The sequence below is a fragment of the Lissotriton vulgaris genome, chromosome 3_1 (genome assembly GCF_964263255.1).
Source record: "Lissotriton vulgaris chromosome 3_1, aLisVul1.2, whole genome shotgun sequence".
NCBI classification, from domain to species: domain Eukaryota; kingdom Metazoa; phylum Chordata; class Amphibia; order Caudata; family Salamandridae; genus Lissotriton; species Lissotriton vulgaris.
In genome coordinates, this window is record NC_141689.1 from 404,207,688 (window position 1) to 404,225,501 (window position 17,814).

At 41.1% G+C, this 17,814-nt stretch overlaps 1 protein-coding gene across 1 annotated transcript in view; it reads left to right on the top strand.

The window, feature by feature from the left end:
* Nucleotides 1-17,814, top strand: part of ITGA1 (integrin subunit alpha 1) — an 813,868-nt gene that overhangs the window by 192,859 nt on the left and 603,195 nt on the right. The window contains exon 3 of the mRNA XM_086960618.1: nucleotides 11,049-11,161. Within this exon, the coding sequence (XP_086816744.1) occupies nucleotides 11,049-11,161 (113 nt within the window). The remainder of the gene's footprint in view (nucleotides 1-11,048; nucleotides 11,162-17,814) is intronic.

Below are 17,814 nucleotides of genomic sequence, written 5' to 3' on the forward strand. Positions count from 1 at the left end.
TTTTAAAAATGGTATTTCTGCACAGACTGGTAAAGCTGGTCAACATGTTTTTAAATTTTTACCTGAACTCCTGAATGCTGATGGTCAAACTGTGAATAATCCATACAATGAATCTAAATTTAGATTGGAAAAATATTTTGGAAAACAAGTGAACATTGTAATGCAAAGACATAAATTCTATACAGTGCCACAAAAAGAAAAAGAAACTGTTGATCAAATGGATACTCGTCTAAGAGAACTCTCCTTAAAGTGTGACTTTGGCGCTATGGCAGATCAACTTATCAGAGACCAGCGGATTGTTCAGTGTTAAAACAAAAGGATGCAACAGAAGCTTTGGGCAGCTAGAAACCCATTATTGATGGAAGCCATTGCAATTGCCAAAGTAGTTGAAGAGTCTGATAAGTGTATGGAAGAAATGCATCTTCTAGAATTTAAGAAGGAAGAAACAGTCAATGTTATCAACAAATCTGATAAAGATTCTTCCTCTACCGATGTTAAACAATCGGATGTTAGATCTAAATTTACTTGTTTTAAGCCTAAATTCAAAAATGGTGTTCCAGAGGGAAAAAGTAGATTTGTTGGCTGTTTCCGTTGTGGAAGTATGTCTCATGCTGCTGATGCTGCTGATTTTCAAGGGTGTTTTGCTCGAGACAAGACATGTCGAAAATGTGGGAAAAGGGGCCACATTAGCAAAGCTTGCAAAAATCCTTCTTTTAATAGAGTTGCTTTTGTAGAAGATGATATTATTCCTCCTGATATGTCGTTATGTATTGATGATGATTCTCAAGTTGTTCACAAAGACCTAAAGCAACATTTGATTTCAATGGAGTTTTATTTACACTTTTAGTTGACCCTGGCTCCATGTTCACAATTATTCCTTATGATGTATTCAAAGTATGTTGGCCAAATGCCTTACTTTCAGAAAGTGATATAACACCCAAAGGGTATAGTAGTGAAGTTATCAATTTAAAAGGTGTCATGGACACCACTTTCAAATTTAAAGGAAGGTGTTCAACAGGAAAGGTTTATATTTCTGATGATTGTCCAGCGATATTGGGTTGGATACAACAACATGACTTACATATTATTCTTGATCCTAGATCTAAGGATAAGGTTCTGGTTATTGACGATTTTCTTAATGTTAATGCTGTTTTATCTAAATACGATCATGTTTTCCGCTCAAATTTGGGTAAATTGGAGGGGTATGTACATGAAATTAAGCTTAAGAAAAATGTCATTCCAGTCAGACATTCTCTCAGGAGGATTCCTATTGCTGTACGGAAAGAAGTCAAAGAAATGCTTGAAGATATGCAAAGTCAAGACATTATTGAGCCAGTGGAAGCCGCAGAATGGCTTCCGCCAGTTGTAGTCACGCAGAAGAAGGATGGCAAACTTTGTTTCTGTGTTGACCTCCGGTCTCTTAATCAAAACATCGTTGTAGATAAGTTTCCTCTACCTATTATCTCGGAGATGGTACTCTTGATGGATAAGGCGAAGTTCTTCAGTAAGCTTGATCTCAGGTCTGCTTACCATCAAGCAGTACTACATCCCAATTCTAGGAAACTTACTGCGTTTGTGACCATTGAAGGTGTTTTCCAATTAAAAAGGTTGCCTTTCGGTCTGGCTTCTGCGGCCAGTATATTCCAACGCATGATGCATTCTCTACTTAAGGATTTGAAACATGTGCGTTACTTTCAATATGATATTTTAATTACTGGAGTGGATGAACTTGAACATAATAGTAATTTAGCTATGGTTCTTCATATTTTGTTGAATGCTAGTCTCACCTTGAGAAAGGATAAGTGCAAATTTTTAATGACTGAAATTGACTATTTAGGATATACTATTTCTCAATCTGGTATTAAACCCAAAGAATATTTATTAAAGGCAATTAGGTGTGCGCCAATCCCCTCAAACAAAGATCAGTTGAAATCGTTTTTAGGGTTATTGGAGTATTACTTCAAATTTGTGTTGAATTTTGCACATAAAACTGAACCATTACGTTTGTTGCTGAGGAAAGGAATACACTAAGCATGAGTGAAATTCTGATTTCCCCGCGAAATCGCGAAAAAAATCAGCGAATTCGCAAATTTTCACGCAAAATCGCAGATTTTTTTTTGCGATTTGCCCTGGAGTACTTTCTACTGGCTAATCCAGTAAGTGCTCCCTCATTGGATAAATGTATAGTGCTTTTACTACACTGCAGCTGCGTAAAGGGTCAGAAGATGCGTCTCCAGTGACCATGTGTGCCTGTAACACAGGCACATGCACACATGGTCACTGGAGACACATCTTCTGGCCCTTTACGCAGCTACAGTGTAGTAAAAGCACTATGGGGCAGATTTACAAGCCGCTTGTGCCTCTTTTGCGCCGCAGTTGCGTCACTTTTGTGATGCAGCTGCAGCACAAAAGATGCGCCATGGTGCTGGGTATTAACAGCGTGACGCATCTGAGAGATGCGTCACCTTGTAAAGCCCTGCGCCATCAGGAGGCGTTCCGGCGCATGGGAGGGCATTCCTGCGCAGGAACGCCTCCTAAAAGTGGCTGAGTGAAATCTACAAGATTTTACTCAGTCACTTTTAGGCCAATGCTGCGTCAAAACCCTGCGCCTGCTTGAAGCAGGTGCAAGGCTTGACGCAGCATTGGGGAAATAGGGCCCCCCAGAGCATTGCTGGAGCTGCGTAGCGCTTGCGATGCAGCTCCAGCAACGCGCTGCTTTTACAGCACAGATGCGTGACGCATCTCTGCCATTTTTGCCACATGGTGTGCTGCTTTGTAAATGCAGCGCACAATGGGTGGCGGAGCTGCGGCGCACAATAACTGGCGCATCCCTGGGAATGCGCCAGTTATTGTAAAAATACCCCTATACATTTAGCCAACGAGGGAGCACTTACTGATTAGACAGTAGAAAGTACTCCAGTTGAGTAGAGGTATTGCACAAAAAGGTGGCATCTTCACGGACAAACACGCAGGGCGGGATTCATTCTGCCCCCTGTTAGACTCGTTTTTTGTGCCCTTCTGCCCTCTGTTAGACTAATTTTTCCCTTGTTTTTCTGCCCTTCTGCCCTCTGTTAGACTCGTTTTTTGTGCCCTTCTGCCCTCTGTTATTCCCTTGTTTTTGTGCCCTTCTGCCCTCTGTTAGACTCGTTTTTGTGCATTTCTACCCCCTGTTAGACTCGTTCTTTGTGCCCTTCTGCCCTCTGTTAGACTCGTTTTTCCCTTGTTTTTCTGCCCTTCTGTCCTCAGTTAGACTGTTTTTTTGTGCCCTTCTGCCCTCTGTTAGACTCGTTTTCCCTTGTTTTTCTGCCCTTCTGCCCTTCGTTAGACTGCTTTTTGTGCCTTTCTGCCCTCTGCACCACCACATTATCACTCAGCGCCACCACATTATCACTCAGCACCACCACAGCACCACTCAGCACCACCACTGCATCACTCAGCACCACCCCAACATCACTCAGCACCACCACAGCACCAATCAGCACCACCACAGCACCACTTAGCACCACCACAGTATCACTCAGCACCACCACAGAATCACTCAGCACCACCACAGCACCACTCAGCACCACCCCAGCATCATTCAGCACCATCCCAGTATCACTCAGCACCACCACAGCACCACTCAGCATCACCACAGCACCACTCAGCACCACTCAGCACCACCACAGCACCACTCAGTGCCACCCCAGCATCAATCTGTGCAACCATTCAACAACAACTGGTTCAAATGTGTTCTCTCAATGTTTCAAGCTTTATTACAAATGTCACAAAAAGATGTTAATATTTCACTTCTGTTCTTGTATTTTCGTCACAATAAAATACACTGAACATAATCTTCACAAAAGTTATTTACAAAACTTTAAGCTATTGCCATTATAAATTAACATCACTTTTATTTAAGTATTAATTACTTAAAAAAATTAAAAGCCATTGTAATTTGTAATATCAATACATCTAAGTCACGTAAATACAAAACATGTTGCATTACAAATGCTATAGGTGTCCCATTTGCAAAAGTTATAACTATTGGCATTGTAAATGACAAAGCTATTAATGTAGCTATTTTCAAAACCAACACATAAATAAAAAAAATTGTCATTTACAAAACCAATAGCTGAAACTTTCCTAATGCGAGACCTATTGCATTGCAAATGCTTGTTTTTATATCTGTCAGTGCTTTCTGTTGAGGTTTAATTTTCGTGACAGGCGCCTCATTGCCTACTTGTAACTATTCTCTGACCCAGCTTCAAGCGTCAGAGCAGGGTCAGAGAATAGTTGCAAGTAGGCAACGAGGCGCCAGGAAGCAGTTACAGGCTTACAGCAGCAGGTGCCCAAGTTGAAGTTAATTTCTTTGTAACCTTTTTGTAAAAGGTTACAAAAAATTAGCTTCAACTTTTGCACCTGCTGCTGTAACCCTGTAAGTGCTTGGCTGAAAATTCGACTCCGCTGATTCTTGGATTTTACAGCGATTTCGCGAGATTTGCGGATCGCGAAATCGTGGAAAATCTGCAAATTCCGCGAGCGGAACGAATATTCAGCCCATGCTTAGAATACACTTTTCATGGGAAACTCAGCAATCTGAAGCTTTTGAGGAGATAAAAATTGAGATTGTCAATGCTGGTATTATTACTACATTTGAGCCAGGTAGGGATACTTTTGTGACTGTTGATGCCAGTGCTCATGGCATTGGTGCCGTTTTATCTCAAAGGAAGAATGGTGTGGAAAAAACAGTGGCTTTTGCTTCGCGCTCTCTTAGTGGTTCTGAGCGCAATTTTGCTGTGATTGAGCGAGAGGCATTAGCCGCCGTTTGGGGTGTTTCTCATTTTCATACTTATGTGTGGGGTGTGCATTTCGTCTTGAGAACAGACCATAAACCTCTTCTTAGGATTTTATCACCAGCTGGGGCTAACAATGGTTCTCCTTGCTTGATGAGATTTCCTGCCAAATTACAAGAGTATACCTATAGTGTGGAACACATTTCTGGTTGGAAAAATGTTCAAGCGGCCTGTTTGTCCCGTTTGCCTATTCAGTCTGGAGAGATTTATGATTTTGAAGAAAACGTGTGTTTGGTTGCAAGTTTTGATGATGTTTGTTCTGGTGAGTATAATTCTATTTGTAGGGATGAATGGCATCAGGCGGTCAGTGAAGATCAAGATTTTGTGGATTTGGTTGATGCCTTACGACTAGGCTGGAAACATGAGGGAGAGGTGAAGCCTTCTTTACGCAGTTTTGTTCAATTGCAAGAAGAGCTTAGTCTAGGTTCTACCAATGATTTAGTGCTACGTGGCAAAAGGTTTGTTCCGCCAAGGTCACTTAGGAAAAAACTTTTTCTTCTTGCGCATGAGGGTCATCTAGGCCAAAGCATGACTATTACATTGAATGGATGACGATGTTCGAGGGTGGGTTGAGCATTATTCTATGTGTAAAGAAAGCGAGAAAAGGTTGAAGATTGATTCAACTTTTCTGGGGTCTATTGTTTGTGAGAAAGACTTACCTTGGGATAAAGTTTGCTTAGATTTCATTGGTCCGATAGATTCATTGGCTAGTGATTGTCGTTTTGCCATGGTTTTGGTGGATGTGTGTTCACGATGGATTTGTGTGGAATTTATAAAAAACATAACTACTGAGAGTGTCATCAAACAGTTCAGGTCCATTTTTATGAAGGAAGCTTTCCGTGAATTTTACTTACTGACAGCGGTACTCAATTAACTTCGTTGTCTATGCGTTCCTTTCTTTCCAATCATGGGATTAAACCCAATGCACGTCCTTGTATAATCCACAAGGGAACAGCATTGTGGAGCGAATGAATAGATTGGTGAAGGGTACCATGCAGATGTCGGTTCAGGGTCAATGTGATGTTCGAAGAGCGGTGGAAGAGCTGGTCTGGTCATATAATACCACTGTTCATAGTGTCACCAATGCCGTTCCTTTAGAGCTCATCCGTGGTAGCGTTCGAAAAAACCAAATTGGTTCCACAATGGTTATTGGAGAAGAGTGGTTCTTCAAGTAATGTTGTGATTCCCAGTAAAACAGGAAGAGTAGAAGTAGGTGACTTGATTAAAATTAAATTAGGTTGAAGAGAACATGGTGTTAATAAGTTCTCTGAACCTCTTAGGGTTAAAGAAGTTCATAAGTGGCATGTACTGTTGGAAAATGGGCAAAGTTGGAATTTTCGAAGAATTGCTTTATATTCCAAAGCTTCAAATGCTAAGAGTGCTACTGATGGAATATTGAAGAAAGTAAGTTCTGAAAATGCTTCTCAGGAAATTAAACAACAGTACTCTACACGCAATTGTCGTATTCCGAAAAGATATGATGATTTTCTTATGTATTAACTCATTACAGTACTGTACATGCAATTGTCGTATTCCAGAACTATTATGATTTTCTTATGTATTAATCCATTACAATTGTTCTTTCTGTATGATTTATTGGTTAATGGTGTATACATGATATAGGGTAGCTTGTTAATTTTCTTGCTTTCTGTGTATAACATTTTGTGCCTTTTATGTTTGTTTATTATAAGAAAAGGAGATATGTTGTGTTGTTTATGCCTCTGTCTGTCCTGTGAGGTCATGAGATTTCTTTGAGTCACTCTCAGAACTGTAGTGGTTCTCATGATTCTAGGAAAGGCGGTTGCTGAGGCAGGATGATTTCTGCTTGATTCCTGATCTAATTCACAAGAATAAAGAGAGTTGAATACTTACCAGCTGCTCCGGTGTACCTTTATCTTCAACAGACTGCTCTATATTTTCAGTAATTTACTGTAGTCTAAGGCTTTCTTTAACACGCTGAAATCACTATTGCTTTGATATGGGTGGCTGTTACAAAAACCATGGGTCGGGTGGACACTCAGACCCTCCCCTATACTAGTGGCCTCTAAATTTGAATAATATTATTTGTGGCCCATGCTAAATAAATGTTTCATTGGATACATCATGAACACTTACCTCCTTTATTCACAATAGAACAGAATATGGGCAGGAACACCCTGTAGCCACATTTTGTAGCTCGTAGAGCTGCACCCTTGATCACATTCACAATGTAATAATATGCATAATATGTGTGTGGCTTCAATTAATAGTAGTCCTGGGATAACGCCAGGCAATCATCCGTTGATCCCTGTATCATATGAGTCTTTAAAAAACTACTATGAAACATGGGATTGATCATGCTTGTGGATTGTTTGTCAATGGCAAATATTTTTCACCGGGGCATTTTAAACAAAGAAGTGGGAATAAACAACCTCCAGATATTTGTACTTTAGAATTCAGCATATACTGAGAATCCATCCCAGACTTCCAAAAGATGCCCCCAGCGGCAGTGGCTTTTACAATGATACACACATGTACATCCCCGCTAGGACTAATAACCAGAATGTACAATGCAACTTCCGAGGTGAGGGTGATCTCAGAAACTACTGCAAAAAAGAAATGGGAAAGGGATTTGGGAATAACTATTGATTATAAACTCTAGCAAAATTGCAGTGTGCAAATTAAGATGCATTTTACAGAAAACACTGTTTAATCTTCTTTAAATTTATACACAGGGGGCCTATTTAGCAAAGTTATGTGTCGCCATTGTGCCACACAAGGTAGCGCAAGGGAGGCCAAAACCTAGAATGATATTTACCAAGCTATGCAAGGCCACCTTGCTCGGCCCTGCATGGCTTGGTAAATCTAGAAAAACTCATGGCAGTGCAAATTGCTGCCTTGCGTTACTCTGCCCCAGGGAGGCATTCTATGAGTGGAGCGTGGGTATTCTAGGCATCCACCTTGGATTTTGGCTCATTCCCAAATTTAGCAAGAAAGACTGGTAAACCAAATATGCACTCAAACTGGTTACAAACTCTCTTTTGTGTTTGGAATGGAAGTTACACTTACACAAGAATGGGAGCCTTTAAGTTTTGAAATAAGCTGTTTGGGTCATTACTTGTAAGAATCTTTTGGTAGAGAAAAACAAAGGGAAATGTGCACAAAAATTAAGATGTTCTATTGATTTGACAGTGGTTACAGTAATAAATGAAAAGACAGACTGTTGTATTTTTTACCAGATAGCTATATTTTAAAAGTTTGAGACTGATGACTTCTGTTAGCCTGAAGGTACTTGAAATGGTGGCTAGAGGTTGGAATCTGAATAGAACAGTAAAAAAATGAAATAATTAAAAACAACACTAAATAGAGATTGAGTAAAGTATTTTAGAAACTGCAAGTAGAATCCCTTCAAGTATATTTAGTTGCAAGGATTTTATATAGTGTCTGTCAGATTGAAAGCATTATGTATCTGTTGGAAATGGCCCTTTTTGCAGGGTTATCCCCAAACCTTTTGCTTCTTCCTCCCTTGTTTTTCCTGACCTGTGGTTGTTGGCAATAGGACTCTGGGCACTTTACAACTGCTGATCGGTGCTAAAGTGCATATGTTCTTTGTATAAATTGTTATTGTGATTGATTATCCATGATTGGCATATTTGTTTTACCAGTAGGTCCCTAGTAAAGTTCACTGAGTGATCCAGGGCTGGTGATTCAAATGCTACTAGTGGGCCTGCAGCACTGATTGTGCCACCCACAGGAGTAGCCCTAAAATGGTGTCTCAGGCCTGCCACCGCAGTGCCTGTGTGCAGTTGCTAACTGCCATGCTGACATGACCAGTGCCCCCCACTGGCCAGGCCTAACCGTTCGTGTTCTGTGCACATTGGACACACCTATGGAAGGCCTAAGGTATCCCCCTGGGCAGGGTGCAGTGTATGTGAAAGGTAAAGAATGTACTAATGTAGGTGACATGCTCTGATAGTGAAATACTGCTAATTTCGTTTTTCACTATTGAAAGGCTATCTTGCCGATAGACTATAATTGGGAATGATGTGTATAATGTTTACCTGCATATCTTCCCATAGGAGCAAGATAGAAAATTAAAGTGTGGTATCCCTGAACTCAGAATTTATTAACACATCTTTTAGGAAGGATGTTTTTTAAATCCTGTGTTTGAAAACAGCACTTTTAAAAAGTGTGTTTTCTTGTCTGACCTTTCTGTGTGCCTTGGCCTGTTTGTGAATTGACTGTCTGGTTTGTGAGTGACAGGGGCTTGGGTGGCACCCAGAGGCTAAGTGAGTCATCCCTAGGCTGAATAGCCCCATCTGCATCTTGAGTGGTGGGAGGGGATAGCACCTGGCCCTGAATATGGCTGTGCCTGCCTTCCACAATGCTGGCTCCACCTCCTGCTGGGCGGCTGGCGACCCTGCCCCTCTCTCTCAAAGGAAAGAAGAAGTCAAGTAAAGAAAGTGCTCCAGAACTGACCGGAACTGGTTCTGACTAGGCCAATGCCTCTCTGACCTCGGTGAACAAAGGGAATATTGGTATAAAAAGGGCTACCTAGACTTCAGAAAATTAGAGCATCCTGGAATCAAGAAGGAATCTCTGCCAAGGAAAAAGCTGGAAGACTGAAGAGGAAGGACTGTCCTGCTGTGTGTTTGTGGGCTGACCTGCAGTTGCTTTGCTGCCAAGTCGAGGGGAAGGACTTTGCTGTTGCTTTGTGCCCTTGCTTGAAGAGATCTCCAAGGGCCTGAGAAGAGCTGGCTCCCTGTTAAGAAGTCCCAGGAACAAAAGGACTTCACCCCCAGCTTCCCCATGAACTCTGCTGTATGGGTTCTGCCCTTTCTAGAGTGCTTAATGCAATTGTGGGGCCTCTGGAAGCTGTGCCTGCTGTTTGGAGAGCTGGACAAGGAGAAAAGAGGAAAATCTGCAATTTTCACGCATCGCTCGCTTGCGGAGCGCATCCCCGACAGTGCGAGGACATTTCTGCTGCCACAAAATCTCGATCACCACAGCGCCTGCTACCGCTGCACGAACCGACGCATCGATTGCTTGCGGAACGCATCGCCCCGGTGCGGGAAGATTCCTAATGCAGCGAATATCGTCACAGAGCATGTCGTCGCTGGGTGAGATCGCCGCACTTCTTGCTTGCTGACCGCATCACGTCACTGCGAACATCGAGGGGCCGCAAGAGGAGATCGTCGCTTCCCCGAAGATCATCGCATCGTGCCTGTGCGAGATGCTTCCTACTGAACCTGCACACCAAAATCCATGCAAGTTATCGCAACCATCCCATACAGACCGGATTCGCCGCAGCACGCCAGCTGTGTCCAGCGGGGCTGTCGCATCGCCTCCCCAGGGTCTCAGGAGTGATGCATCATTTGTTTTTAAACGCTGCAGCTTCCATTTGGAACTGTTTTCGCATATACAGGTACTATGGGCTAAACGTGACACAGCTGTGTATTATTGTGACGAAAGCCCTAGAACTCTTTTAAAATCATATTCTTGAACTGTGTATGTTGGATTTTTGTCATTTTGGTCTTGTGTAGTTTAGATAAAGATACTTTATTTTTCTAAACTGGTGTGGAGTCCTTTTGTGGTGTTTTCACTGTGTTACTGTGAGTGTTGGTACAAATACTTCACACCTTTGATAAGCCAGCCAAGCTACCAAGGGGGTGAGCAGGGGTTATCTAAAGAGTGTATCCCCCTTACCCTGACTAGAATCAAGGGTCCCTATTTGGACATTGGTACCTACCTCTGCCAACTAGAGACCCCCAGATCTAACAGTATCACACCTGATAAAATCATACACCTTGGCGTTCAGAATGTATTACATGCCGTAAATAGTACTTATCCTGAGCTTGTGGTGAATAACATCGAGATTGTGGGGGCTTCTACGCCAAAATTAACATCCCCCATTTAAGGGGTTTCCCCTTAAAAATGTTGTCAGGCTTGACCTACCGAAATGTAACAATGGTTGAAATATTTAATGCACCTGCTAATTTCCATGTCCGGCAAACTAGGAATTCTGATCACTGCATCAGGGCCTATTTACTCCGCTAACTTGAGTCCAGAGGCTTCTCCACAGACCCCACATCAGCTTTTTACAGTGAATTTCCACTGGTCCTATTTTTGCTCAGCTCTGGATTTCAATGTTTCAAAGCTTTGCAATGTGATGTAATAAATCTTAAGTGATCGATGCTACATGAAATAGAGCATATGTTATTTCTGTCTCTACAGGGTACTTATTGGCTCTCCATTGGTTGGCCAACCCGAAAAAAGAACAGGGGATGTCTACAAATGCCCAGTAGGCAAAGGCACTCAACCAGTCTGCACAAAACTGAACCTACCAGGTGCGTATACATACATTTACACAGAATATTCACAACTTGGAGCACATTAGATTAAATAAAATTCACATAGTTGCCCTTCTTGATCTCAAGGAAAAGTCGAAAGAAATATACATGAATCTATTTAAAAATGTTTCAGACTAATTCGTCTCTTGATATACCAAAGCACTCTTGAATGGTTATTGCCCAATATGTTATTGCTCTTAAATAATTATCTGATGTAGAAATAAACATTTTGCAAAAACTGGGACCGGTGCTCTATAAAGTTTACAGAAATTGAACAGTGCTGTGCAAAGTTTAAAGTACATAAAAAATATTGTTTTTCTTCACTGATAATATGAAAGGGTCTAGTTAATGTAAGATTGCTTTACAATTCTAAAACCAAATACCTAGCTTAACCTAATGGCATCGATCATACATATATAACTGCTTTATCTTTACAGTATGATCCATCAACAAAGAAGGTATGAAGGTAAACGGGAAATTAAACGGCCCGCTTGTATGTGAAACGTGCATGTTGCCTTTGGTATTAGGTGCAGGACTGTCAGGAACGAAAGATTCAGGGGCATATTACCACCAACTAGCGATATTTATCGCTAAATGGGCTTAGCACGTTTTTTTTATCGCCAAGCATCGCTGGATATTATCGCAGAGATAACGTGCTATTAGCAACGTTTATCTCTAAAGCTATAAAATATCCAGCGATAGCAGCGAAATGCGTGAATATCGCTGAGAATACAGCGATATTCACGCATTAACGCCAATAGAGTCTTAGCCATAATATCCACCTCCCATTAGATATTATGGCTAAGAACTGGTCTGAGCAGGCGTTAGCTTTTGGAGATATTTCGCTTAGCGCGAATATTTCCATCGCTACGCCTGCAATGATAATAGGCGATAGCGATGTTAGCGACTGTTTTCAGTCACTAACAGGTTGGTACTTTGCATGTCATTAGCGATAAATATCACTGACATGCAAAGCAGGCCCCAAACCGCTCGCTATCGCCTAAAAGCTGTCGCTAACTGCTGTTAGCGACAGCTTGCTAATTGGGCGATAGAATTATCGCTGCTTAGCGGCCGCTAAAGTGGCGATAATTTCTTATCGCCACCTTGATAATATGCCCCTCAGCTCTCCCGGTTCCATACCGGAACCAACGTATATAATATGAATGATTTTGATATAAAAAAATCGGGTGATTATTTAAAACACCATTAAGTGTGATTTGTTCATAATCTTAATTTTGCTGGCCTGCATTGCAAAATAAATATTGTATTTCTCTTTGATTACGTGGGAATAGGATCACACTGTTTAATGCTACCCAGGTCTAATGGCCTTTTCGGGTTACCCCAGTAATTTGCAACAATCTTTTCTAGAGAGAACACAACACTGTGTAGCCCATAGCAAGAGTGAGAATTATCTTATCAAAATCGTGTTGCTTCATAAGCAGTCACCTACAGTTACCTACTGCTTTTACTATAGAAAGAGTGGACTTCGGGTCAGCCCCCTTGAGCCACTAGGACATTTTGGCCAGCCCCTTCAGTTGTTGCATTGATACCTTATCAATCACATATTGATTCAGCCCAGAGGAGTATACACCGCTCGCATCATTCTTCTGGTTGTTTGATGTATAATTAAAGGTCTTAGAAAGTGGTTCTGTTACAACATATGAGGGAATGTTTGATATCTGAAAAATACCTTGTGGTGTGCACAAAACTGTTTTTTTCACATAATTTCATAAAAGCCTATAACATTTTGTAGAATTATATTTTCGAGGGAAATTAGGCTTGCTGATTTTCCTCGTGAGTCCTTAACTCGAAAAAAAAGTCACACGAGATACTGGCAAGAAAATAACTGAGCAGAAAATCTCTCTGTGTAAGTCTCGCGCTGTAAGGATACTTTTCATAGGCGATGCACGTTCTCTTAAACAAACCTAAACAAAATTGAATATTACGAAATGTAGATATTTTTTTTATCAGTTTCATGTAAACAAGAAATGTGGGCATGGATTTCACTGTTAAATTAAAATTTCCGCCAGACCAAAAGTACAATGACTCATCACACACCCATATCTTTGCCTACATAATAATACAGAAAGCAGTACACTTTTGTTATTTTTTTTCACCTTAGCAGTATATTTTCATGAAAACACACATTCTCAGAACTCGAGGTTGAGCCTGTTTAGCTAATTGCTTGTTTGTGTTAACACATTGGGATGGCCTAACTTCAAAATGGCTGCCATATCATCGGGAAAGATCTCACCTTCTGCTATTTTCTGTCCTTCTTATGATGATCCCTCATATTGGCCTCGGTCTCTGCTGTGACCCACTTCGCGTCACTGCTTCTCTGCACCTCAGCGATCCTAACCGCTGCTCTACGCTGCCCTTCTTGTTAACTTGGCAGTTGATGGCTGCAGCTTTTTCTCCACCCTGCCCTCCATGTGTAAAGCTCACAGCGGTCTCTGTTTCTGATCTACTTAGCCTGCATCGAGCACCTTCTCTGAAATCCCTGCCAGGCCATTAATTATTTTCATTGCTGAACTGCGCTAGCCCCTCTCATTTGCTTGCTTGCCCATTCAGTTGGTATGCTGCCAGTTCAGCAGCCACCCTTCATGGAAATGTTTAGCGAAATGTTATTTAGTGGACATGCATAACCTTTTGAAATCTAGTCAATGTATGGCCACCACCACAACCACTATTATCACTATCGCGTTATCATTAACATTAGCACCAATACCACCCCCATGATTAACATCACAGCCTTTGCCATTACTACCACCTTTACAACAGCACTATCAAATTAAATATTGCTATCATTATCACCTCCGTTACTGTCAGTTTTACCACTAGCACCAGCAATGTCATCACCACCACTACCATTACTTTCACAAACATTACCACTGTAAGAAATTGGGTTGTTGGTTGACTGAGGTGTGAGCGCAGTCAAGCAGCAACCACAATCCTTGTCAGAGTAACTCAGAAGCAAACCACAAATTAACTTGTTTTCACCCCCTTGGGAGTTTAGCACAGAGCAGTCAGGCTAAATTCAGTGGCAATGTGTAAAGTATTTGTACAACACTTCAAATAGTAAAGCAGTGACAACACCACACAAAAGGACCTCAAAACTGATTTAGGAAAACAGAGAGAGTTTTAATAAATAAAGCAAGAGCAAAACGACAAAATTCCAACCAGTAGACCCAGAGTTATGACTTTCAAAATATTTTAGTGTAAATATCTCCAAAAAGCACAAAGTGCCAACTGTGGATATCTGGTTGTACCATACCTGGGCAAAGTCACAAGTTCAGGCTGATCGCAATGGAGAGCGGTCAGCTACAGGGATGTATGTCGTTACTACGCATGCTTTTACAACGCATGCCTTTGCCACGCAACTTTTACAACGCAAGTCGTTACAACGACTTGCGTTGGGGGGCGCTGGATAGTGAATAGTTTAATTTACTATTCCAACTCCAGTCCCCGTGGATAGTAGGGAAGGTTTTGGATAGTAAATTAAACCATTCCCTATCCTACAGTGCCCCCCAGCGCAAGTCGTTGTAACGACTTGCGTTGTAAAAGTTGCGTGGTAAAGGTAGTGTGTGATAAAAGTTGTGCTGTAAACGCTGTTCCCCCAGCCACTGGAACCAGATAGGCCACTTAACAGAGTACCTTAAAATCCAGAGGATCCTGGCATAGTTGCGGGACTTTGCGACGGGTCCAAACAATGCAGAGGTGTGATGTCTTAGTTCTGCTCAGGGATGCACAGCAGAGGCGATGCGTTTTTTCAGCTGTATCCACAGAGGCTGGCAAGCACCTCGGGCCCACTCACAAGGCACTATTTGGCAGGGCAGACTCACATTTGGCTCAGTGCAGGTGGAGGTGCAAGATTGTCTTAAGCTTGTTATGTCCCTGAGGCTTCAAATCAAGAGGTCAACCAACTATCCCTCAGAGTTACTCTGGGTTCAAGGTTCAAGAGATGCATGTCCAGTCCATCTCACCTAATCAAGAGGACAGCAGGCATCAGGGTAGCACAGCAGGGCAGCAGTTCCTTCTGAGCAGAATTCCAGCAGAGTGACCGTTCTTTCAGCAGCACAGCAGTCCTTCTTCCTGGTAGAACATCCAGAAGTGTACTGAAGAGTTGGTGTCTAAGATCCCCTTTTTATAGCCTAGTGCCTTGGTTCTAGAACATGGGACGAGCTTCAAAACAGTGTCTCTGAAGTGCACACCATACCTCACCTGCCCTGGCTCCAAGTTGGCAAAAGGAACAATGCAGGGTTGTTAGGCCCTTTGTGTTTAGACAAGAAACAACCCATTCAGGTGGTACGTGAGGCTGGGCCAAGCTCCCCCCTCCCATCTAAGCCCCCATATGTCTGGCTATTTTTGCAAAACAAACTATTTAATGTCATAGATTGACATTGCTATGACGTTAAATAGTTAAATAGTTTGTTTTGCAAAATAGGCAAAGTTAATTGATTAATTCAGGACGGTTGAAATGCCAATGTAAAATATTCTTGTCTATACATAGATGCCATATAAGTTTGATGCTATAGTCATATGACATATCGGTTCGTGTTGATGATGACAAATGTTATATGTAGTTAAACAATGTCATTGTTATATGTGATAAATGTAGTGTAAATTATGTATATTTTATATGTGTTTTTCTAGAAGGATATGAGTTTCCTTATAAAAATAAGAAATTGAAGTATTGAAAAAATAGGGTGAATAAATGACCCCACCACCAAAAGTATATAGAGTGGTTGTTGTTGCTAATTAATTAAGATACCAGGTCCTCTCATGTTTATACATTCTAAAAGTGGCATTTCCAAAATTGTAGTTAAAATAGGACTTCACAATGAATTGGGATTTTAAATTAGGATTCCAGAGGCACCAGAAAATGAAGCAGTGATCGCATCCTATTTGGTAATTACACTATTATAGGGCAACTTTAATGTTATCCCGTGGGAGAGATAGGCCTTGCAGTAGTGAAAAATTAATTAGAGAGACATGTAAAACGTACAAGTGCATGTCCTACGTTTAAAATACATTGCACCATGCCCTCTGGGCTGTGCAGGGCCTACTCTAGGAGTGCTTTACATGTATTAAAAGGAGGTTTTGGGCCTGGCGAAAGGTTTATTTTGCCAAATCGAAATGGCAGTTTACAACTCCACACACAAGCTCTGCAATGGAAGGCCTGAGATATGTTTAAAGGGCTACTTAAGTGGGTGTCACTATCATTCCTGCAGTCCCACTAGCAATATTCAATTTACAGGCCTTAGGTACATGTACTACTTTACTAGGGACTTCTAGGTAAACTAAATATGCCAATTGGGGATAAGCCTATATTTAGAGGAGAGAGCACAAACACTTTAGCACTGGTAAGCTGTGGCCGAAGGCCAGCAAAAACGATTTCAATATAAATAGGAGTAGTGAAGGCAAACATTTTAGGGGTGACCCTGCAGAGAATGCCAGATTCAACATCCACCACTGGCCTTTGCCCCTTCCAGCACTGCTATTATCTCAACCATTAATAACACCACCATCACAACCAACATTACAACCACTATCTATGTTTTTTGCATTGTGTGTTTGAAAGTATTGTGTTTGAATATGTGTGTGTGTAGGCATGTGTGTGAGATGGAAAGGGTAATGTTGAGATATATGTGAAATGAATTGCATGAGAAAGAATTATAAAGCAAATCTTAGAAAGGTCAATAGGTCGGGATTTAATATGATAAACTCTTGCAAATAGCAGTTCTGCATGTCTGGCTTTGCATATACTGCTACATTAACCCAACCTATTGGTATGGCCTATGTATTTTTTTAACTGACCATTCGAAATTGGATTAATTGGTGATCACTAATGTCTATAGTAGTAGCTGTTCTTCAGCAACCAATTATGTAGCTGTCGATTTTGTGCAATAAGTCCCTGTGACAATTTAAATTTATTGAGTGCATTTATAGTTATCTTTATATTATTAATGGCTTGAAATACTGTTATTTGGAACAAGGTAATATTTCATAATCATTTGAAGTCAGAGCAAAAAAAAACCAATTACGATGTGTTTTAATGAAAAAATGTTACATTATTTTTCAAACTTGTATCTCAAAGGTGGTGTTCGACGTCTCAATTCCAATTTAAGATATAAACCTATTCTCACATTTTTGATTAACTATTACAAAGAATGAATCTGGAGGATCAAAGTTCATGATGGTAGGAGCCCAGAAATAATAATAAATAACATTTTGTTAAACAGGATCCCTACCATTTCATCAACAAGTGCTTACACCCTTTCATAACAAGCACTGCTAAATCCATTTGTATTTTTACAAATTGCATAAAATTGCTGTTCTTTTCATACCTCCGACATCTTAGACAAAATATGGATTGTTACAACTCCAACAAGTAATGGAAACCCATGTAATTTTGAACTGGGGCCTACTAGATATCTGTCCCAGGGCTTAGCAAGGAGATTGTTCTTTTGACATTCCAAGATGATACACTCAGCTAGCCTGATGCTATCGATTAGGTGGATGTTAGACCTGGCCTGGCATCCTTGGCGTGATTTTCCCTGACTTTTTGCCTCTACATCCTGTGTTTTAGATGCTGTGCTGGATTTAGTTTTTGCTGTTTTAGATGCTTTGGGCACTTTGCCACTGCTGAT